This window comes from Triticum urartu, chromosome 3 (assembly GCF_003073215.2).
Source record: "Triticum urartu cultivar G1812 chromosome 3, Tu2.1, whole genome shotgun sequence".
NCBI lineage: Eukaryota > Viridiplantae > Streptophyta > Magnoliopsida > Poales > Poaceae > Triticum > Triticum urartu.
The window spans coordinates 10,110,656-10,134,207 of NC_053024.1; the positions used below are offsets into that span (position 1 = coordinate 10,110,656).

Genomic DNA, 23,552 nt, shown 5'->3' on the forward strand with positions numbered 1-23,552 from the left:
CTTACACGGAATTACATTTGAGTGACCTCTTTCAGAAGTATTTTTCTTTTTTTAAGTTGCATATAATGATTGCTACAGTCAGTAACTTTACGCGTATTCTCATTCATATAGATACGTCGTCTAGAAGAGTCTGTCTATGCTCCTGTGCTTAATAATGGAAATGGTAACATTGTTGAAGGCAGAGAATGTGCTGATTCTGATACAAATACTGATGCTCTAGCCAATCTGCCTGCTACCGACAATGATCAAAATAACCAGCATCCGGTTTCAGCAGGTCCTGCCAGCTTGTCCATTGTTGTAGCATTAGAGACATCAGCTCAATCTGCAGGTACAAACCATCTTCACGGGGCCATGGGTTCCAATCCTGCTGCGCATGCTAATCCCAGCAGTAACGGAAAGCAGGGGAGTGCCATGGATGGTGGTAGTCCACCAAGTAGATCTGCCAAGAGGCCCCGGAAGGTACGATCCCGGAATCCCTCCACTCCTCTGCTCTGCGTTTTTCAGTTTACATTACGCCTGAATCTCCTTAGTTGATCCACTCATACCTTGTAGAGCGGGAGCGCGGTGTACAGATGTTCCCCTCGCCTCATTCCGCAGATTGTGGAGCTTCTCAATGAGGAGCAGAAGGGCTTCGTCAGAAAAATCGGGTTTGGGAGCCTGCTGTCCATGGCGGATTTCGAGATGAACAAGGCCCTTACCCTCTGGTTGGTTGGTAAGTTCAGTTGTGACACCAATGCGCTTGAGTTTGGAGGCGGCTTATCGATTCCGGTGAGGCCACTCGTCAAGTCTGTCCTTGGGATCCCTTCGGGCCCCATCCAAGTCGTGCAGGGTCTCCATGTTGACTATGGTCTCTTCAGTCAGTACTGCTCTGTTAAATTCAAGAACGCCAGGAAATTGGCCGAGGAAATGTGCAGCATAACCGAGGAGGAACCCTTCTGTATAGCCTTCATGATGACGATACTCGCGATTTATCTAGCACCAAATACAACCGTGCTTGTCAACAGGTCCTTTCTTGGAGCTGCTCAACAGGTCAGTAGCCTCAAACAGATGGATTGGTGTGGTTTCGTTGCTGACTATCTTTTCAAAGGAATCAGGGAGTTCAAGGAATCAGATGCACCCTTTGGTTGTCTAAAGGGCTGTGTGCACATTCTGAGCGTAAGAAACATTCCAACTGCACTTACGGAAATTACAAACTGTTTGAATGTGCTGATGTTGCTTGTTTATTTAGAAATTTATTTCCATTCACTGTCCTTGAAATGCAGGTCATTTTCATTGATCTTGTGAAACATGCTGCATTCGAAGTACCAAACGGCTTTCCACGCTTGGGCTTTGTCACTACAGAGCATAACAAATGGGTAGCTTCACATCCCTTTGGTAGCTTGCTGGTAATTACTCATGCACTGAATTCTGCAATCAAACTGTGATACGCTATTTATTTGAAACACACCATTCATTATTATGGGTTTCGAGATCTTGTGGGTTTGAACTCTAGCCCACCCTAACTTGTTTGGGACTGAAAGGCTTTGTTGTTGTTGTACACTATTTGTTATTATGTGACATGCCTTGTTCAAAATAATGGCATGCTCTATGCTGCTACAAGCATTACCAGTCTTATAACCCACACCCATCCAATGAGTAGCATTTATTTACCAAATCTTGACCAATTAAGTTTATTACTTACACGGAATTACATTTGAGTGACCTCTTTCAGAAGTAATTTTCTTTTTCTTAAGTTGCATATAATGATTGCTACAATCAGTAACTTTACGCGTATTCTCATTCTAGGTACGTCGTCTAGAAGAGTCTGTCTATGCTCCTGTGCTTAGTAATGGAAATGGTAACATTGTTGAAGGCGGAGAATGTGCTCATTCTGATACAGATACTGATGCTCTGTCCAATCAGTCTGCTACCGACAATGATCAAAATAACCAGCATCCGGTTTCACCAGGTCCTGGCAGCTTGCTCATTGTTACAGGGTTAGAGACATCAGCTCGATCTGCAGGTACAAACCATTTTAACTGACTCCTATTACATTGTCTATAGCCAGGTTATAAAAGATATTACACGAGCATTTTCAACCATTAATTGACATGTCATGTATGTAACATGCTATAAATTATGTATTGTATTCTCCTGACTCTGTTATCCTTGTACAAATCTCTACATTCAGAAGCTTGCCTAAAAGATGTAAAACACATAGCCATTAATCGAAAACAATTCTTTTTCTTCAACATTGGTTATATGTATCTGAGACAAAATTCTTCCATGTATTGATGTAACTTTTGCAGAACACATTATTTTTCCAAGAAGTGGCGAGCAATTGCAGTCTGCTGGGCCTTCTTCTGAACCGTATTCTGCACAAGTTTGTCGACGCCATATTCTTTGAATTGCGCAGAAGAAACATCTGTAGATTGTGGGTACCAATTCATGATGTGATGTTTTTCCTTTGCAGATTCCAAACGGGCTGGAGGTTCTTGCGGCTGCTGCCGAGAGCAGGAACAGGGATTCACCGTCGATGATGGAGAAGCATGATCGGAGCGCCAAAAGGGCAAGGGTGGAGCCGCCCAATAGTGGGCAAATGGTGCGAGCTGGAGAAGCCACCATAAGGATGGACATGAGTTTGTTTAGTTGCCGCGTCTGCTCCCACCCCGTCAAGCCCCCTGTCTTCCAGGTTAATTTCTTTCTCAAAGAATGCTCGAATAATTTTCTGTTCCATTCAGCTGAGGTCTGAGGATGGCAGTATCTGATACAATTTTGTGCAGTGCAATGTCGGGCATTTAGCTTGCGGCAGATGCCTTGCGGAGCTCCCCGACGAACAGTGCCAGATGTGTGAGCACGGCGGTGACTTTAGCCGCTGTCCAGTGATGGACGACGTCGTCCTGTCGAGCACGATGAAGTGCTCCCACGAAGGCTGCCACATTTACGTCCCCTACCACGAGCTCGACGACCACCAGAGCACGTGCCCACACGGGCCCTGCTTCTGCACGGAGACCGGCTGCAGCTTCGCCGGCGCACCGGCGGCGCTCCTCGGCCATCTCGCCGCCCTGCACTCAGTGCCAGTGCACAAGGTCCACTACGGCAGTGTCCATCAGCTCCGGGTGTCGGAGCCACGGTTCCTGCTCCACGCGGAAGAGGACGACAGCGCGTTCCTCCTGGCCGTGGGCGTGCTCGGCATGGCCACCGTCGCGTCCGTGGTGTGCCTCAGAGCGGGAGCATACCCAGAGCCGCGATACGCGGTCAAGCTCTGGGCGAACGGTCCGCCGCTACCGAGCAGCGCGGCGGGCAGCATTCTGCTGGACATGCAGACAGTGACGAGCATCGCCAGGCCCGGCGAGGTGGCGGTGGAGGAGCTGCCGTCGTTCCTGATGGTGCCGCCGGCATACCTGGTTGACTGTGGGGCGTACAAGGAGGTGTCCCTCGACGTTCGCATTGACAGGATGTGATATGGCCCAGTGCTGATGCAAGTAGTAGTATTTTTCATCATTTCTTCATGGGATGTAATCGCTGCTTAGATGCGACTGCTGATGGAAGTAGGTGACACTAATTAAACTTCCAGCCTGTAGTAGGTGACTTGTCTGGTTTCCCAATGCATCAACAAAATGTTGATGCCTTGTGCTGGAAAGTGAGAGGCCTGAATTGTTCTGACTATTGTTAGTGCCACCCAATGTCAAATAGAATAGTGCCTCTTCCACCAGCTTAAGCGCACGCCTTTGTCCCTTCTCTCTTGGAACAAGAATCTTTTGTCTAATGCTAAGCTATTCAATAGATGGTGAGACAATAAATGTGATTGATCTCTATTTCACCTTGGAGCTTGTGCAAAGGTTGTTGGTTAATCTACATACAACTTTGCTCTTTCTCCATATTTAATACATGCCACATCATCACTATGTTCTAAGTGGCAAATTTACCAACACCTATTTCACAATTGTTGGAGATGCCCTAATGTGTGGCCCCTCAAACGTTCACATTTCAAATTTTGCTAATTAGTAAATCTCAAGTCCATATAAACACATGCGACATGAACTATCTCTATGATGCAACAACAATCGTTTGGCTACTACATCAGCACGTGCCTTTGGAATTGGATTACCTACGTACTAGCTATGGACAAAGATTATAGACGTCTGCTCTTGCCTTCTTTCTCGCGGAAGCAGCGCTCAAAAACGTAAAATGGATCAAGCTGGATCTACTCATTGCCGAAGCTGTCCGACACATCGCTGTTCTCCTTCTCTTTCAGGTAGCCTGTGTTGGAAATATGACCTAGTGGCAAATAATAAATTTTATTATTCATTTCCATGTTCATAGGTATGTTTATGTTCGTGTTATAATTGCGATTGTCCTTAAGTCTGTATATTGAAGAGGCTCATAGAAAACCCTATGTGCATGTGTGAAATAATAAACGGTAATATAGATTTCTAGTCATGCCTTTAAGACTAGCTCAAGTGTTACATGATGATTACGTTTTCCTGGCCGACTAAATTATTGTCATACTATGAGATCCTTTCGTCAATGGTTTATAAGACATAGAAAGTTAGACGTTTGCATATTCCTTAAACCACCGAGTTTCTTCATACTTGCTTCGTGAACTTTGAGGTTTATTATATGTCATTTGTAATTGGGTTGCTATTATGGCAGCTTACAAGTTTACGAAAAAGTATGACAAGGGACTAGATAGGTTAAAATTTTGATTTGCTCCTCCGACGATGATGATATACTCTTGGGGTCCTCTCGGTGTCACGGTATACATCATCGGCTAGCCAGACACATCGTGATTTGATCACGTGGATGCTAGAACATGGAATGAGAAAAGAGAACAAAACCAATAATGAGAAAACTCGCATAGTGAACAAATTGTCGATTCACAGGGATGCTGATAAATCTCACCTCACGTTTTTGTAGCATATTGCTAAGCAATAGGAATAGCACACGATAACTAAAGGTTCATTCGAATATATATTTGTGTGAGTATAGAGGTCAATATAGATGTCCACAGTTCCACCATTGATCATCGATCAAAAAGTTTCGCTCGTATCTATATTTTACCGTACCTATAGGATCACACGCTTAAGGCCTGTTCGGGACAGAGAAAAAAACGTAGGAAAACCAAAGGAAAGCCATTCCTAAGGAACTGCTCCCTTTTCTACCGTTCAGAACAAAGGAATCTTTTGTTACCGATCCGCAAGAAAGTTTTCTGGGCCAGCCAATTTTTTCGCGCAGGCCCGAGACAGTGGAAGGAAAAGGGCACCGAACCATGCATCACATCGGCTATAAAAATTGTTGATATGTACACATCGAGGCCACACAGGCAGCATGCATCAAACATTTAAAAATCTATGCAGGGGACCGACATCTGTTGATTTCGTGGGTTTCTTGTCCTACAAAGTTTTATTTTCCCCTGTTTTGCATCTCACTTCCTTTCCATTTCCCCTATTTTTGTTCCAAACCTGTGTTTTCAAGCCCTTTGATCCGAACACAGCCTCAAGTGTCATATATCTGCTGAGTACTAGAAAAGGAGTCTTGAGAGAAAGTCCAGAAAGTCAACGGAAAAGTTTTGAAGACACCGAAAATGTTTCAGAGGGAAAACCAAAAATTGCTCCAGAGTAAACCATCAAGCCAGAAAAGTTTTGAAATGCGTCCGGAATTTTCAGAGGGGTGCCAAAAAAGTTCTGGAACCTCCCGAAATATTCCTGGAGGGGACACTCGCGCCAAAACACAATTGTTCCTAAAAGGGGGAGAAGGTTCCCCTTTTCGTGTGGGGGCTTAGTTTTGGGTGGCGCGCGCAGCCCCATTTTGGTGGAAGCTTGTTGGCCCCATGGTTCTCTAAAACCAAGATATTTCATGGTGAATTTCCCTTGCACCGACGGTGAAAAGATAACACCTCCACTTGGCAAGTTCAGTGCATATCTTCCATCAGGAGTGGCATCTAGCAGCAATTACATTACACCAGTGTATTTTCCATGAAGAAATTATGCCCCAGATCACACCCTGTCAATGCGAACGTCGAGGGACACCTCGGACGCCTCAGATCCAACCAGATATGTAGGCGGCACCATCAAGAAAGACGGCAGCTCCTCCACGGCCACCTCGCCGGGCCTGTTGCTGTTCGTCACCGCCTTCAAGTCCAACAAAATGCTGCCCGCTGCGCTGCTCGGTGGCGGCGGACCATTCGCCCGGAGCTTGACCGCGTGTCGCGGCTCTAGTGATGCTCCCGCACAGATGCACACCGCAGACACGACGGTGGCCATGTCGAGCGCGCCCACGGCCCCCACAGCCAGGAGGAACACACTGTCGTCCTCTTCCGCATGGAGCAGGCACCGTGTCTCCGACAACCGGAGCCGGTGAACATTGCCGTACTGGACCTTCTGCACTGGCACTGAGTGCACCGCAGTGAGGTGGCCAAGGAGCGCCACTGGAGGGCCGCAGAAGCCGCAACCGGGCTCCGTGCAGAAGCAGGGCGCGTGCGGGCACACTCTCTGGTGGCCGTCGAGCTCGTGATAGGGGACGTAGCTCTGGCAGCCGTCGTAGGAGCACTTCATCTCGCTCGACAAGACGACGTCGTCCATCACTGGACAGCGGCTAAAGCCACCGCCGTGCTCGCAGATCGGGCACTGTTCGCCGGGGAGCTCCGCGAGGCATGTGCCGCAAGCTAAATGCCCGACATTGCACTGCACAAAATTGTATCAGATACTGCCATCCTCAGACCTCAGCTGAATGGAACAGAAAATTATTCGAGCATTCTTTGAGAAAGAAATTAACCTGGAAGACAGGGGGCTTGACGGGGTGGTAGCAGACGCGACAACTAAGCAAACTCATGTCCATCCTTATGGTGCCTTCTCCGGCTCGCTTTACTTGCCCACTGTTGGGCAGCTCCACCCTCGCCCTCTCGGGTGTCCGATCGTCCTTCGGCGAACCCCTGTTCCTTCCCAAAGTGGCTTCTGGCGCAAGCTGCATCTTCTCCGCAATCTGCAAAGGAACCAGAGGGAAACACAGAAGTGTCGAATTGGAAACCATAACATAGTGTAATTCAAAAAATAATGTCACAGAAGTGAAGTGTCAACAAACTTGTGCAGAATACGGTGAAGAAGGCCCAGCAGACTGCAATTGCTCGCGGCTTCTTGGAAAAACTACGCATTCTTCCAAGAAAACGGACCCCTCAACTCTGTGAGTGTTAAATGAATACACTGTAGAATTATGTGCAAAAGAAAAAAGAATACATGTTACAATTTTGTCTGAGATATACAAACATAATGTTAAAGAAAACAGTCGTTTCCATTTCATGAATATGTAGAGATCTTGTACAAGGGTAACAAAGTTGAAGAATACAGAGTTTACAGCATGTTACATACATGTTGTTTGGGACAAGCCTTGCCAATTAATGGTTGAAAATGCTTGTGTAATATCTGTTATAACCTGGCTATAGATAATGTAATAGGAGTAAGTATCTGGTTTGTACCTGCAGATCGAGCTGATGTCTCTAACGCTACATGTTCAACACTGGCCAAGCTCGTTATATCAGGGGTTGTTCTGGCAGTGCCAGGGTAGGCTGCAATCGGTTGCGGGTTATTTTGATGGGTGACAGTGATAGCAAACTGATTGGCCAGAGCATCAGTATTTGTATCAGAATCAGCACATGTTCCGCCTTTAACAATGCTACCATTTCCCATGTTATTGAGCACGGGAGCATAGACAGACTCTTCTAGACGACGCACCTATTTGCATCAGAATGAGCATAAAGTTACTGATTGAGCAAACATTATATGCCACTTCATAAAAAGAAAAATACTTCTGAAAGAGGTCACTCAAATGTAATTCCGTATAAGTAATAAACTTGATCGGTCAAGATTTGGTAAATAAATGCTACTTGCTGGATGAATGTGGGTTACAAGACTGGTAATGCCTGTAGTAGCATAGAGCATGCCATTATTTCGAACAAGTCATATCACATAATAAAAAGCAGTGTATCACAGTCAGTTTGATTGCAGAATGTAGTGCATGAGTAATTACCAGCAAGCTACCAAAGGGATGTGAAGCTACCCATTTGTTATGCTCTGTAGTGACAACGCCCAAGCGTGGAAAGCCGTTTGGTACTTCGAATGCAGCGTGTTTCACAAGATCAACGTAAATGACCTGCATTTCAAGGACAATGAATAGAAACAAAATTTATAAATAAACAAGCGACATCAGCACATTCAAACAGCTTGTAATTTCCACACGTGCGGTCGGAATGTTTCTTACGTTCAGGATGTGCACACAGCCCTTTACAAAAACAAAGGGTGCTTCCGATTCCTTGAACTTCCTGATCCCTCTGAAGAGATAGTCAGCAACGAAACCGCACCAGTCCATCTGTCTGAGGCTGCCGACCTGCTGAGCGGCCCCAAACAAGTACCTGTTGACAAGCTTGGTTGTGTTGGGTGCTAGATAAATCGCAAGGATCACCATCATGAAGGCCATACAGAAGGGTTCCTCCTCGGTCATGCCGCGCATTTCCTTGGCCAGTTTCTCGGCGTTCTTCCCTTTAAGACAGCGGTACCGAGTGCGGAGAGCGTCGCCGACGTGGAGGCCCGCCACGACCTGGATGGGGCCTGCAGGGATCCCGAGGACGGACTCCACGAGCGGCCTCACCGGAACCGACACGCCGCCTTGGAACTCGAGCGCCTCGGTGTCGCAGCTGAACCTGTCGATCAGCCACAGGGTAAGGGCCCTGTCCATCTCAAAATCTTCCATGGACAGCAGGCTTCCAAACCCAATCTTTCTGACAAAGCCTCTCTGCCTATCGCTGAGAAGCTTCATAATCGGTGGGATGAGGTGCGGCGAGCACCTATACGCCGTGTCGCCCTACACACAAGGTAGTATGAGTGAGTGGATTAAACAAGCAACTGACTGAAGGGATTTACTCTAGATGTGAGCTGAACTGAACTGAGCTGAACTGAATAAAGCAGAGGGATTTGCTGAACTGAATCCGGTCCAGCACATTTGGATGCGGGAAGAGGAAAAGGGGAGGGATTTACCTTCCGGCGGGACTTGTTGGCGGAATTGTAGTGCCCCCGCTTTCTGCTCCCGCTGGGATTCGAAGGCGTGGCGGGATTGGAGCGCATTGCTGCCTGCGTAGCTAGGGTTCGAGGTCGGGATTGTGGGCGGCCAACCGGGGGCGGAATCGAGCAGAAAAGGAGCGGATTCTCGCTGCCAGTTAATGGATCCGCCGTCTAGCAGGCAGCGGCGAGCTGCGGCGCCGGTCGCCGGCGGCTGGAGTGGAGTGGAGCGGCGCGGCTGGGGAAGAAAAGGGGGGGGGGGAAGAATAGCGAGAGGGTTCGTGGCGAAGGGAGAAATTGCCTTGTCTCGAAAAAATTAATTTGGACGACGCTCTGCCTCGGCCGACCGGCGCGAGCACAGATCGGCCAGCTTCCGCACTGCACGATTAGGCCAACACGCCAATTACAGCCGTTGGATCTCAGCTCCTACGTGGTCCTCCTCCACTCGCAGTATTTGCTACTCCCTCCGTCCCATAATGTAAGACGTTTTTATAAGCTAGCATAGTTTGCAAAAACGTCTTACATTATGGGACGAAAGGAGCAGAACTAAACTGTGGATACTGGAGCACATTGATTTCAGGTTGCGCACAAGCATAATGATGGGCTATAAACCCAGAATTTACATGTCGGAGTCGGACCTAGCTAATCCAGCCTCTTAAACACCCACAGGTGCGTCTGGACGTGTCCACTGGTAGTCATCGGTCACCAAAAATCATAATTACCACATTTTGTGATAAGTTGTCGACATATCGCACACCTTCGATGGTACATGGGCCGGCTCACTTTGTCTTTTTTTTTACCGGTTTTGGGAAGCTTTCAGAAGGTTCCTAAACCGTTTTTACTGGTTTACTCTTTTTTCCCTTTTTCCTTTTCTTATTTTTTCTTTTAAAGTTTTTTTAATTTTTTACAAATTTCAAAAAATACTCAAAATTTGTGTGCATTTCCAGAAATGTTTGGATTTAAAAAAAATGTTCAAAGTTTAAAAAAAAATGTGTTTTGCAAAAGCTGTTTGAAGTTTTCAAAAAAAATGTTTAACTTATATCATTATTAATTCTCATCCTATTCTTTATTTGTTTAATTCTGCTTCTATTGTAATATGGAGTTGTACTCATGCACTTAGGTCCTTAACTTATATCCTATTCCAATTGTGACGCAAATACTCAAAAATGAGAAAAGGGCATGTCAAATTTCAGACCTGGGTCAATTTCATCTAAATTCAACTAAGTTCAATGGAGCTTTTAATTATACCCCAATGTTTAGATGCATGAATGCAATGCACATTTGAAAGAAAAAATAACCCCCGCTCACTCTCTGAACCACGGGACATTACAACACTGTGCGTCGTCTTCTCATCTGTTGGCCTTGAGACACCTCCATTTGACTTATGTTTGCTCCCACACTTGGTGTTTTCCTTTTGTATGATGAGTTTCTTCCATGTTCGGGTCCATTCCGCGACATTCGACTAGCTTCATGTTAGCCGGGGAGCCCGTGAGGATGGTCGCCTTGGATTCATCTGGCTGGGATCTGTTTGATCGCCAGACCCTCTGTGTCGCCATCCAGAATTCCACTTTCAACAACTTTTGGTCACTTCCACCAAATTTCAGTCGGTTTGAAACAAAATTTTGGTGTCAATTTAAACAAAATTCCGAGTCATTCTCACTTTTAGCAATTCTAGAGTTGATTTTCTTTTTTTAAAAAAGTGTCATTTTCAACAAATACGGTGGAGCGCAGCAGCCCAGCGTGTTGGAGCACCATATAAGGTTGAGCTCGAACGTGTTGGACCGGGCTGCACTGCAGGAGATTGATAGGAGGGAGACGTGTGAGGTGCCGATAAAGCATAGGGATTACCCCTAAAAAAAAGAGATAAAAGCCTTGGGATTCTATCCATCCGTCCTTGCTCTTCCTGAGCAAGGCAGGCCACGTATCTCTCGCCATGGCCATGGCCACCAAGCTCCAATGGTGGCCACGGCTCCTCCTGCTCACCCACTCTGCCTTCTTCCTGCTCAGCCACGCGGCCTCCTTGCCATGGACACTCGACAACGTCTCCGGCCTCCACCCTGTGGTGCTGCTGCCCGGCAGCACGTGCAGCCAGATCGAGGCCCGCCTCACGGACGCCTACGAGCCGCCGTCGCCGCTCTGCGCCGCGCATAAGGGCGACGGCCAGTGGCACCGGCTATGGAAGACCGCGGCTGCTCCTGACACCGACGCCCCGTGCTTCGCCGATCAGTTTAGATTGGTCTACGACGATGCCGCCGGCGATTACCGCAACGCGCCCGGCGTCGAGACCCGCGCCGTCTCCTTCGGCTCCACCCGCGGCTTCCTCGCCGACGACCCTGCCGACAAGTAAAGTAATTACGCAACTGCTGCAGCACCATCATCAGCGATTGATTTGGTAATTTTGGTGTTGCCTGACACTGGCAGGGAGCTCTGCATGGGGAAGCTGGTGGAGGCGTTGGAGCGAGCGGGGTACCGCGACGGCGAGACCCTCTTCGGCGCGCCCTACGACTTCCGGCACGCGCCCGCCCCGCCGGGGACGGCCAACAGGGAGGTGTCCCGGTTCCGGCGGCGGCTCCGGGAGCTGGTGGAGCGCGCGAGCAGGACGAACGGTGACAAGCCGGTCATCCTCGTCTCGCACAGCCAGGGCGGCTACTTCGCACTCGACTTCCTCAACCGGAGCCCGCTGCCGTGGCGCAGGAGGTTCGTGAAGCACTTCGTCAAGGCCTCCACGGGCGCCGGCGGGTTCGTGCTGCTAATGCAGACCCTCCTTCCCTCGCTGCAAGTGAGGATGATCTTCCCCGGCACTCTCTCGGCACTGCCGTCCCCCGTCGCTTTCGGCGACGACACGCCGCTAGTGGTCACTACGAACCGGAGCTATGCCGCGCGTGACATGCCGGCGTTCCTCGCGGCGGCGGGGCTGCCGCCACAGGCGGTATGGCTCTACGAGACGCGTGCGCTTCCCGTGGCGCTGAGCCTCGGGCCGCCGCTAGTGCCCATGACGTGCGTCAACGGCGGCGGCGTGCCGACCGTGGAGAAGCTCGTCTACCCGTGTCCTGGCGGCCTCGACGCGGCCCCGGAGGTGGTGTACGGAGACGGCGACGGCGTCGTGAACTTGGCGAGCATACTTGCGCTGGACACGGTGATGGGTGGAGACCCGAGGCAGGAGCACTACAGGTCCATGAGGATCGCCAATATGTCTCACCTTGGTGTTGTCTCGGACGCTCTCGCCCTCGAGCGTTTGCTTGGTGAGATCCTTTACGCAGCTACACCCGCCGTAGATGCGCGTGCGATGTAGCGAACATAATTGAGCTGTGACACACCCGCTTTTAGCCTAATTTTGCAATAAAAAACATCTCCGCTGTGAGGTTTTTGATCCGGTTCTCCTTGTGAACTGCATCCACTCTTTCCTATGAATTGCGAGAGCTCCTGACCCTCTAGCTTTTGCCCCCCAAAAATGTGATGCATCCCCTTGGCTGCTGCATAAATGTTTTCCGGAAACAAAATGCACAACATTTGTTTCTTATTTGTATCTTGTCCCAAAGAACCTCATGAGCATTTTGTTCTTTAATTACACAATTTTTGTTTTGCAGATTCTTTTTGGAATTTCGATTATATCTAAATAGTGGTCTCTCTGCTGCAGCGAACCCCTCCCGCGACCCCCGCGCCACCCTCCCTGGTGGCGGCGGGAAAAACCTAGCTCGCAACCACCGCCTCCCCTCCCAAGTCCCAGCCCCTTGGTGGCGCGGCGGCGACGCTATTTCTTCCCCCGATCTATGGCCATGCTCCAAGGCGGGGACAATTTGGTACGTTTTTGGTGGTGCTTCTCAGCGGTGGCTGCCTCTTGCGATGCGCCGGCCTGGTGTTCGGTGGGCGCCGTGTTATTGCGGTGGGCTTCTTGCGGATGCGGCTCCGGACCTAGTGATGTTGGACCTCCGGTTGCCGATGTCTCTCCCGACACGGTGTCGGCCCCAACGCTCTAGAGGCTGCTTCTCCTATAGTTCCTGACGACCTTGCCCCCGTCTGCCCGGATCTGCGCTCCCTCTAGTTCCTGGCTTGTCGGCGTCGTCGGTCATCGCGTCCCCTGCATTGGCGCCCTCGCCCCGCGCCTCCCCAAACCCGGCCACCTTGTTGCACCGCCCCCGTCATGTTCAAGGCCCTTGTGTTTGGCGTGGCTCCCCTTCTTGGTGGTGGTTTTCGACCTACGTTTGTCAACCAACTCCCGATTTCTAATCCGTTGGCTATGGGATTGCTCAGACCTAGGTCAAGGAGAAATCCCTCCTCAACTTACCGGTGTTGACAGTGGCGACACTCGTGAGTGTCGTCCCCTTCTTGGAGACATTGTCATCACCTCTCTATGAGCCCCTCTTTGAGCACTACGGAAACCCTAGGTTTGATTCTTCAGATCGGACGACAGCGGTCGCTCAATGTCGTCTTGTGTGTTCACGACGTCCCATGTGTTATACTTGTAGATGTAGGGCGTCATGTAGGTTCGGACTGCCCCTCAAGCTACGAGGGTGTAGCTATGGTGTTTGCTTGTTCGGGCTGAGCACATCCCGTCTCTCTTGTCTCCCTGCTCTGGGCACCGTGTTCACGCCTCCTTGTGATCATGCATGTGTTGTACCCTCACTTGCACTCATTCTCTTTCCTTTTATTAATTAATGGAGATACACAAGCTTTGCGCATTCACAAAAAAAGATTGGTAAATAGTTGAGCACTCTTAGAAGTTTGTGGAGGGGGAAGATTGACCGAATAGTTGATTCACGCTGTATTGTCTTGGACCACTTGGGTACCTCACGAATTTAAGGAATTTAGGTTTTACTATGTATGTTGGGCTGCATCACTTGGGTATCTCTATCTCTTAAGGTTATGGAGTTCAGTTTAATATGTATGGGTAGTAGAGCTTGTACTCCCTCCAGTCCTTTTTAGCTCGCATATAAATTTTGTCCCAAGTCAAACTATTTCTACTTTGACCAAATTTATAGGAAAAAGTACCAACATTCAATAATACCAAATCAATATTGTTAGATTCATTATGAAATGTAGTTTCATAGTATATATATTTGGTATTGTAAATGTTGGTATTTTTTAATATAAATTTGGTCAAACTTTGCAAAGTTTGACTTGACAGAAATCTAATATGCAAAGTAAAAAGGCCAGGAGGGAGTACATACTTAATTTTCCTGGGTCATTTATGATAATCTAACCTCACTGACGCCACTCCAAATAAGAACTAAGGAGATAAAATGGTTTTCCATCGTTAAAAAGAAACCTAGGTCTGTGGTGCCCGCCAGCTCTCACACTTATGAAATGTTGGTCCATCAGCATATTTCCGTGATAAGAACCGTAAGCTTCTAGGATTCTCGACAGATGATGTCCGTTATCTTTGTCGACAGATGACGGTCATCTTTCCGCATTTTTTGTTCTGTTGCATACTATGCAGGTGAATGTCCGTTAAACTAGTGTCGATTTGCTTCTGCATTTCCCCAAGCTGCTGCTCCCAGTTAAGTGCCACAAAAAGGTTTTGTGAACTTGTTTTGTGCTTCGAATTATCAGGCTATGTTCTGACACAGGTGTTGAAGGTTTAAAGCAAAAGTAATAGGCTGAAATTTATGAGCCCAGCGGCATTGTAAAACGTGAGAAAATTGGATGGTTTGGTACGTGAAAGCTACGGTTTTACTCGTGTTCACGGATGGATTTACAACAACACCAAGGTGAATAACATTTTCTTTACAGACAACAGCAGTCAGTGCTACTTCCATGGAGCTCTAACCATGAACATAATCTGACACTTTCACACAACATATCCTCACTTGGGCAACAAAATGTGTAGATACATAATTATGAACATCTCATATTCTGTATTTACTATATCTGATGTTATGCCGGACACACTTGTTGTTACTATGGTTCAGAAAAGATGGTAACACAGCAGGATTTATGTGAACCATGGATACGAACTTTAGATGCATCATCTTCTGTCCCCGGTTTGTACTATTTCTCACCTTTCAGTTGCTCTTCTAATACACAGTAACACACAACTTGACGCCAGTCTGATAAGAAGAAAAAACTGAACACTTTGAAATGTGACCCTGTCAGTTTGAACCTGAAGGTCCTTTGAGCATCCGGCCCAGCTTGCTCAGACAAGAAATGAAAAATGGATGTTGGTTTTTGTAAGGGCTGCATTTACGATCCCCTCATTCACTCCAGTCTGACAAAAAAAAGGGGGGGGGGGATTCACAACATTTTCCTTCATGCCAAAGAAAATAAAAATGTCACAGAAGAATCTGCGCATAGCTGCATTACTAGTGCTTAGGCCATGTGTTCGATCAGAACATTCCTGCTGCCCTTGTTCAGCTGCATTGCTACTGATGAGAAGGCGTGTAGCTTAACAAGCCCACACAGTTCATAGTCTCATACACTCATACTACTAATCTACCACTGAACCAAACTGTTCATCATACTACTAACTGATATTGCATCAAACAAGTTTACCATCAGATACTTCAGTCACTGCATCCGCCTCGGCGTCCTGGCCTGCGGTGTAGCAGTTGACTTGGGACTTTGGGAGCGCCGCCGGCACCGGCAGCAGGTCGGATCAGATCGACCCGGAGGCTGAGCGTGAGCGTGTCGCCGGAGATCAGCTCCTGGGGCACCGCCAGGAACATCCCCTGCCCCGGCGCGGGCGCGCCGGTGGACAGCGCGCTGCTGCCCACCGCGGAGGCCATGAGGACCAGGTTGTCCTTGTCGTCCCCCGCCTGGCGCTCCACGGAGAGCTTGCAGCGGAACCGGGGCGCCGCCGCGGCCTCGCCGTCCGGCCTGACGCAGAGCAGCGACACGGCGGTGGCCGCGCCGAGCGGGCCCAGGGACAGGAGGAACAGGCTGCGGTCCTCGTCCCCGACGAGCGCGTGCCAGCGGTGCGCCAGGGAGAAGCTCAGGTTCCAGGCCCGGCCGTAGCGGACCGTCACGGCGGGGCGCTGGTGGCCGGCGGTGAAGTGGCCGAGCAACGCCGCGCGGGAGCCCACGAAGGCGCACCCGGGCTCCGGGCAGGAGCAGGGCGCGCACTGGCACGCGCGCTGGTGGTCCGCGGCGTCGTGGTACACCACGTAGCGCTCGCAGCCGAACACCTTGTAGGGGCAGGGCACCTTGACGGCGCCGACCACGACGTCCAGCTCGCCGCAGTGGGCGGTGGCGCGGCTGCAGAGCCCCGCGTGGCCGGCGCGGCAGAAGCAGCACACCACGTGCCCGGCGGCCTCGCACTGCGACAGGAAACCCGAATCATCCATCAGCTTCCTCTCGAATTTTCTTTCTTGTGCTTGCAAAGAAATCCTTGCTCTCAAAATGTGAGATGCAAAGAGGGTTTTCTTGGTTCTTCCAGGAAGAATTTCAACTTGCATAAATTCTGCTTGCGAGACAAGAAGATAGATGACGAATTTCCTCCAGATAAACACACTAGATTTATACTCACGGCCCGGCCGCGTCAAATCAAAAAGTGAGATGGAACGGGGGTTTTTTGGTTCTTCCAAACAAATTCGTGATCTTGGCAGACAAACAGAGTCATGGATCTCTCTGGTGAGAGAAGAGAAGAGAAGAGGAGAGGAGAGGAGAAATTACCTTGAAGACGGGGGGCTTGAGGGGGAGGAGGCAGGCCTGGCAGTGGAGCAGCGCCACGTCCATCCTCACGTCGATCTGCGCCGGCGCCATGGCTTCCGCCGCCGCCGGCGCCGATGCCACAGCACTTCCGTCCTGCTCCTGCATCATCATCACCTCTCCCTCCTCGCACTCCGGCTTCGCCTCCTCCTCACTCGTCACGCTCTTGCCGCAGCTCTCCGCACCCTCCATTGTTATTATTTCTGGTTGCAGCGTGTGTGTGTGTTAGGTGATGATGCAGTAAAAATGGAAGGAAAAAGGGAGAGAAACTGGAGGGGCCATGGCTGCCACTGCGAGTCAGCAGAGCATACCCGAAAACGGAAAGAAGCAGGACAATAATTTGAGGCCGTGCATCCCCTTGGATGCTTTTCTTTCTTGTTTTTTACTTTTGACTGTTGTTCAAAGAGCCGAGGCCTATACATTTTAATGATCTCCCTTTTATTTGTTGTTGCTTTAGCAAATTGACAATGTGGGATTTGATCTTACAAATTGGGCCGTTAGTCATCCAACACGTGGTTGGTGATACAAAATCAAGTCAGGTTTTTCATTACAAAACCACAAATCAGTTATTTGTTCATCAAACATTCACGGTCGGTAAATTGTTCACATTATTCGTACATGTACACATGAAAATTTGATTCTTTCAAGTTTTTCCAAAGAATTTTAAATTGTTTTTATCCAGCAACATGAACCTAGCGACAGTTTTGTCTTCTCCAAATCCCCACAACCTTTGCCTGGTCAATAGTGACAAGCAAAGTTTGTGCGAGAGAGGTGTATACGGGGTCTTTGGTATTTTTTATTTTTATTTTTAGGAAAGGCCATCATGGCTAGATTTATTGAAACTCAAATAAGGTTACATCGTCGTTCGTGAGCACACTGATAACAAAATCAGGGGGGCTCGTCTAACCAAGTAGAAGAATTCTTATTCCCTAAAAAAAAAGTAGAAGAGTTCTTATATTGCAAAAAACTATGGTTTGCTAGTACATAAACCGCTTCATTAGTTGCGCAAAACTGATACTCAAATATTTACGAGGATTATGGTAGAGCAAAGAGATACACCGCTTGGTGGTTGCGTGAACCACCAGAAAGTGACGTGACAGATGTGGTAACTGGTAAGCAATCCAAACTAATTTAATAAAAAAATAGGTGAATAAAACACATTGTGTACCCTCGCAAAAATATATATTTACAATGATAAATAAAGTTTCATGCCATCAAGCACACGATGTAAACAAAAAAAGGAGCCTCCTGATCGGCGATCTAACGTCCTCCATCGACCCTACCCACCATGCCGCGCTTGCTGCCACCAGTGGCGCTACCTAGACGAGAGGGTGTAGCCGTGTAGTATGCACGTGAAGGATGGGGTCCGGATGAGGCACTGTAGTCTGCATAATCTCTCTTCTCTTCTCTGTCTTTTCAAACTTTGCATCCCTCTTTCTTGATTTCTTTCTAGCTGTAGCTGCAAAGCTTTTTGGCTTTGGCGACTCCTGTTCCACGCGTGTCGCTCTGCTGCTCCATCTCCATGGGAATGGCAACACTAGTGGGCGGTGGCTGGTCGCTTCGGTTGTGACAATGCAAGAGTAGTCATAAAAAAAACTACTTTCTCTGTAAAGAAATATAAGAGCGTGATCTGAACGCTCTTATATTCCTTTACGGAGGGGGTAGATTTGTTCATTGTCACACCAGATGATACCTGCAATTTTTTAGTGGAAAAACTTAAGCATTTTGATCCGTGAAAAAATCAAATCAAATGTTACACTTATTTTTGTTTTTTCACCGACAAAGCACTGCTATTCTGTTTCGCATGAAAATTCTCCAGCACCCTCGTTAGACTAACATGAACATCCAAAAAAAATCTGATTTTTTAAAAATTTATTTAGTATTTTTATAATATTCATTGTTCATCCAGAAGCATATGCACCACACAGTAAAAAACGGCCCTTACACTAAACTCTTTTATCGCGGGACAGGTCCGTTATTTATTCAACTGATGATACGACTCTCGAGACTACTAGGGATTAGCTTAGATTAGTGTTATGCATATGACAATAGCCTATATTACTATATCCAAGTCAGGGATACGACTCGAGTGTTGTGGACATGGGAGTCGCTCGAGCTCAAATGAGCCTCAGTGAATTGTAAAATCGAAAGAAAAGAAAAGTACTCTCTTCAATCCATATTAATTGTTCTTGATTTAGTACTACTCCCTCCGTCCCAAAATTCTTGTCTTAAATTTGTCTAAATACGGATGTATCAAGTCATGTTTTAGTATTAGATACATCCGTATCAAGACAAATCTAAGACAAGAATTTTGGGACGGAGGGAGTACAAGACAATTAATCTGGATCGAACCATGTTTTTTTTTTTGCATTGAGGATCGAACCATGTTAATTCTTGTTGATTTTAGTACAATGGATCAGATGGAGTAATAAAAAAAATTGGATTCTTTTATTGGTAACAAACATTGTTTGATGTTCTGTGTACGTGCGGATTTCATGAATAAAAAACAGTTGTAATGTTCTTGGCGAGAAAAGCAAAGTCAATGATAAAAACCTACTTTTAAGGCATTTTGAAGCACTGGTTTTCTTATTTTTCCGCCCAGAGCATTGGATTTTTTTTCACCGAGGGCTGCTACACATACGATGATTTTTGTACGATTTAAGTAGGACACAAAATGGCATCTCTCGAGCACATGTGTTGTGTGGGCTGGAGCCATCGATCGGAGGGTGGTGCCATGAAAATCGTAGTTCCGTACCAGATATACACCGGAGCCGGAGGCATGCATGAGCGGATATTTGATGTTCCCACGATCTTTTTTTTTTAGGAAAAACCATCATGGCTAGCTTCATTTACTCAGATCAAAATTACATCGTTCACAAGGCTGTTTTTTTTTTTGAGGGGAATTCACAAGGCTGTTGACGATACATGCAGGTGGTTCGTCAGTCCAACTATCTGACACTTTATTATAAAAACTAAACTTAGCTAGCTCATGAGGTGCGGTATTTGCCGCACGAAAACAATGCTTGAAGGTGACCCTCCAAATTGATGTTCCCACGATCTTCATTCGTCTACAGCCACTAATTCACTTACGTGTGTTTCGACGATCTTCTGGCCGAGCATGCGGTACGTGCATGCGCGCATCTTAATTTTGCTACACGGGCTGTACGCCTACGTAGCCGCTGCTGCACGCAGCATCGGACCCGGACAAGGGGCTCAGTGGCTCACGCTGCATGCACCCTCCCTTCTCTCTTTCGGCCTTTATCTCTTGTCGCGAGGTCAACTCTGGTGACGCCGTCTCCGGGCGCATCTCCTGAGTTTGAGATTGTACAAGTTTCAGGTTGAAACCTTCAATAAGTTTTCAGAAAGTTCACTCTTCAAATTTCAAAAGTTGCTAAAAGAGGGGGGAAATCAAATCAACGCATTGAAAGTTCACCTTTGTTGGGAAGTGCCCGCCAGCTTCTTAACTGGCGGGTGACCGCCGGTTAGCACACACTTAAAATTTAATTTGGCGATCGTTGATGTGCAATGCGAAAGTTTTATTATTTCAGGTTTACCATCGCCCCCCCCCCCCCCCCCCCCCCCCAACAAAAGGTTGGATGTTACAGGTTTCTCAACTACTCACTCATAGTAAAAAGGGAGATCACGAAAAAAAAACAGGTTCAAATTGTTGAGACGATTTCAACTCCAAGAATACAAGCTTTCCACCAATTTCAAGGGTCACTAGCCAACATTTTAAAGCAAAGAGAAAACCAAGAACCAAGCCCACCCTTGCCTATTTCGGGACGTGCTACACAACATCGAGCATCGTGAATATGTGCAGAGGGAACGGGGGGCACGTGGTACGCTATAAATTAGCCTACCTTAGCGAGCACCTTGCAAATACAAACTTTAAATTATCTATATTTCAAAATTGTAATTTGATCTGGTTAGCACGAAAGAGAAAGTTTCAAAAATTGCGGAAAAAAACGCAATAGGAGTTTCGTTTTGCTGACAATATTCTGCTTGGAAACTTAAAATACATTGAAGTAATTAAAATGGGCAAATTGTCATGTTGGGTACATCATCAACGAAAAATTACTAGTTGAATGTTCTGAAGCGTGCCTTGCCACCACATGATCCATTTCCTACCATTTCACCGTTGGGTTTTATCCGTGTGGTGTTGATAGGATTAGCGCGTTGTGCATATCAACACGTTTTTATCTAGAATCTATATACGACACAATGTGTAATTTCAGACCGACTGAATCACAAGTAATGACTCACTCGCAAAGAGTCATTGACTTTCCACTAAAGTTGGGAAGGAGATTGAAATTGAGAAAAAACATGAAGTGTCGTGGTAGGACAAAAATCGACGTCGACAATAGAATTTTGAATTATACACGAGTTCGCTCAACGACGAGTAATTTCTTGCCAATTGAATCAAGAGTAACGGCTCACGCGCCAAAGAGTGATTAACTTTCCTCTAAACATAGGAAGGGGGCTGAAACCAGAAGAAAAAAACGTGGTGCTTCGTGCTAGGTCAATCTATCGACCACGGCATTTGATTTTCAAACTATACATGAGTTTGCTCTGCGACGAGCCATTTCTTGCCAATTGAATCAAGAGTAACGGCTCATGTGCCAAAGAGTCATTAACTCCCCCCTAAAGTTAGGAAGGGGGTGGAAATCAAAGGAAAAAATGGTGCGTCGAATCGACCGTGGCATTACATTTCAAAAGTATACACAAGTCTGCCCCACAACAAGTGATTTCTTGCCGACGAACCACGTGTAATGGCTGGCTCACGCGCAAAGAATCATTTACTTCCCTCCAGAGATGGGAACGGGCGTCAAAACTAGAAATGTGGCGGATGGGGGTAGGTAATAAAATCAACTACGACATTCGATTTTCAAATTGTACACGAATTCGCTCCGCGTTCGTCTTACAAACCCGGACGGAGGGAGTAGCAACACGTGGGTTGTGCCGCGTTTCGTCCAGCTAAGCGATTGATGACTAGCTAAACTTAGGGGTTATCACAGCTCCCCTTCCGTTATAGAACCCGTTTCTTGCCGTTTGATCGGACATCGTATGCTCGACGGTCATATCTTAATCGGCGCCTTATATTTTGGAGTCATGCTATGCACACGATAAAATCAGGACGATTCACGGACGATGGTTAAATCAGGCCGTACATGCGTATGAGTGAAAGAACACATGACGCTGGATTTACATATCGTGCACACGTCGAGCAGCTTCGTATATTTTGGGAAGGAGGGAGTACTGTATAAGTATAGTACTACCAAGACGGGCAGCAGAGGCACGGTGCAGTCTCTCGTAGCGGAAGCCGTTCCACTGTACTCCACTGCGTGCCCGTCCGTGCAAACCGGTGGGATCTTGTTGGGGGCGTGAGCTCGGTCGCAGGGGGTAGTTAGTTGGATCGAGGGAGACATGGCCGGGCAGGACAAGAGGTGTTTGCCCTTGATGCCGGCGTGCAACGGCGAGCACGGCGGCAAGAAGGCGCGGCACCAGGCCCTGGTGCCCGTGGTGAAGCAGGAGCCGCGGCAGGAGGCGGAGGAGGAGGAGTGGGAGGAGGGGGAGCTGACGTCCCATGGCGGCAGCCCGGGAGCGGCGGCTGCGGCGGAGGCCCTGGTGGGGGCGGCGCCCGCGCCCGCGCCGCCGCAGATCGACGTGAGGATGGACATGGCGCTGCTCCACTGCCAGACCTGCTTCCTCCCCCTCAAGCCCAGCGTGTTCAAGGTACGCCATGGCATGCATATATAGATTTGTTTCCAGATTATTACTACAAGACATGAACAATCTTGCCGTTGCCGATCGCAGTGCGAGGCCGGGCACGTGGTGTGCGGCTACTGCCGCGGCGCGCACGGCGAGGCCTGCGGCCGCGCCGACACGCACTGCCCCGAGCTGGACGCCGTGGTGGGCGGCACCAAGGTGCCGTGCGCGTACCGGGACTTCGGCTGCGACCGGTTCCTCGTGTACCACGGCGCCGCGGAGCACAAGCGCGCGTGCCCGTGGATGCCCTGCTCCTGCCCGCAGCCCGGCTGCGCCTTCCTCGGCCCCCCGGCGGCGCTCCTCGACCACTGCTCCGCCGAGCACTCCCGGCCCATCATCCAGGTGCGCTACGGCCGGCCCTGGGCGCTCAGCCTGCCGCTGGCGCAGCGCTGGCACGTGGTGGTCGGGCAGGAGGACCGGAGCGTCTTCCTCGTCTCCCTGGCCGACCTGGGCGTGGCGGCCACCGCGGTGTCGCTGCTCTGCGTCAGGCCCGACGGCGCCGTCGCGCTGCCCGCGGCGCCCCACTTCTGGTGCAAGCTCTCGGTGGAGCACCCGCGCGGCGACAAGGACGAGATGATCATGATGGCTTCGGCCGTGAGCAGCAGCCCCCTGTCCGCCGGCCTGCCGGTGTCCGGCCAGGGGATGTTCTTGGCGGTGCCGCACTTGTTGATGTCCGGCGACGTGCTTGCCATCAGCGTCCGCATTGATCAGCTCCAGCCTCCTCCTCCCGCCTCCACTGCTGTCGCGGGCAGGGCACCAGCGCCAGCAGCACCAGCCCATGCTAGGACAACAACCAGGAGGCTCCAATGACCACTCTGCTCCTCTTCTTGATGATGTTGTGTATGTTTTGGATTTAAATGGCATGTTAGCAGTACGTATGCGTTTGTGTAGGCCGCTAGGGCATGTTTGGCCTGTGTCCAAAACCAATCATGTCAATTTTTAAAAATTCAAAACCAGAAAAGTTTTTTTTCTCAAATACGCACAAGCATGCGTATCATATATTCATAGAAGAAGAGCCTAGACGGCTGATACAACGCCTTTCGGCAATGTGCCACCCCGAGAGGTTAACACCCACAACCACCATGTCAACATCAGCAACTAACACCCTTGCCC

At 48.7% G+C, this 23,552-nt stretch overlaps 4 protein-coding genes and 1 pseudogene across 5 annotated transcripts; 3 read left to right on the forward strand and 2 right to left on the reverse strand.

Annotated features, from left to right (window-relative positions):
- Positions 1–111: 111 nt before the first annotated feature.
- On the forward strand, positions 112–3,802 carry LOC125542381 (the record flags this gene model as incomplete). 2 transcript variants are annotated; one of them, XM_048705404.1, is given in 7 exon segments in its annotated part: positions 112–459; positions 553–1,155; positions 1,263–1,385; positions 1,786–2,002; positions 2,289–2,362; positions 2,453–2,671; positions 2,763–3,802. In XM_048705404.1, coding segments are annotated over 7 exon segments (2,265 nt in total), but the record flags the coding sequence as incomplete, so codon positions are not given.
- A 2,062-nt stretch (positions 3,803–5,864) lies between these two features.
- LOC125542382 lies at positions 5,865–9,300 on the reverse strand. Its single transcript, XM_048705406.1, has 7 exons — positions 9,009–9,300; positions 8,236–8,835; positions 8,005–8,127; positions 7,454–7,709; positions 7,063–7,181; positions 6,757–6,963; positions 5,865–6,665 (listed from the first exon to the last, which is right to left on the reverse strand). Exons 1-7 carry the CDS (start codon positions 9,093–9,095, stop codon positions 5,979–5,981), a joined length of 2,079 nt encoding a protein of 692 aa, XP_048561363.1. The 5' UTR covers positions 9,096–9,300; the 3' UTR covers positions 5,865–5,978.
- Positions 9,301–10,808: 1,508 nt separating this feature from the next.
- On the forward strand, positions 10,809–12,402 carry LOC125542383 (lecithin-cholesterol acyltransferase-like 1). Its single transcript, XM_048705408.1, has 2 exons — positions 10,809–11,372; positions 11,451–12,402. Exons 1-2 carry the CDS (start codon positions 10,963–10,965, stop codon positions 12,319–12,321), a joined length of 1,281 nt encoding a protein of 426 aa, XP_048561365.1. The 5' UTR covers positions 10,809–10,962; the 3' UTR covers positions 12,322–12,402.
- Positions 12,403–15,253: 2,851 nt separating this feature from the next.
- Positions 15,254–16,980, reverse strand: LOC125542384 (annotated as a pseudogene).
- Positions 16,981–22,033: 5,053 nt separating this feature from the next.
- On the forward strand, positions 22,034–23,249 carry LOC125546468 (putative E3 ubiquitin-protein ligase SINA-like 6). The gene is made up of 2 exons (XM_048710724.1): positions 22,034–22,406; positions 22,488–23,249. The coding sequence occupies exons 1-2, from the start codon at positions 22,098–22,100 to the stop codon at positions 23,247–23,249; spliced, it is 1,071 nt and encodes a 356-aa protein (XP_048566681.1). The 5' UTR covers positions 22,034–22,097.
- Positions 23,250–23,552: the final 303 nt, after the last annotated feature.

Excerpts from the sequence above, each read along its gene's own strand:
- LOC125542382 (XM_048705406.1), bottom strand. The coding sequence starts at position 9,095 with ATGCGCTCCAATCCCGCCACGCCTTCGAATCCCAGCGGGAGCAGAAAG. Across the intron at positions 7,182-7,453 it reads GACATCAGCTCGATCTGCAG|TGTATTCATTTAACACTCAC; the intron begins GTACAAACCAGA and ends ATAATTCTACAG. Across the intron at positions 6,964-7,062 it reads CTTCACCGTATTCTGCACAA|ATTGCGGAGAAGATGCAGCT; the intron begins GTTTGTTGACAC and ends GTTCCTTTGCAG.
- LOC125542383 (XM_048705408.1), top strand. The coding sequence starts at position 10,963 with ATGGCCATGGCCACCAAGCTCCAATGGTGGCCACGGCTCCTCCTGCTC. Across the intron at positions 11,373-11,450 it reads GCCGACGACCCTGCCGACAA|GGAGCTCTGCATGGGGAAGC; the intron begins GTAAAGTAATTA and ends TGACACTGGCAG.
- LOC125546468 (XM_048710724.1), top strand. The coding sequence starts at position 22,098 with ATGGCCGGGCAGGACAAGAGGTGTTTGCCCTTGATGCCGGCGTGCAAC. Across the intron at positions 22,407-22,487 it reads TCAAGCCCAGCGTGTTCAAG|TGCGAGGCCGGGCACGTGGT; the intron begins GTACGCCATGGC and ends TGCCGATCGCAG.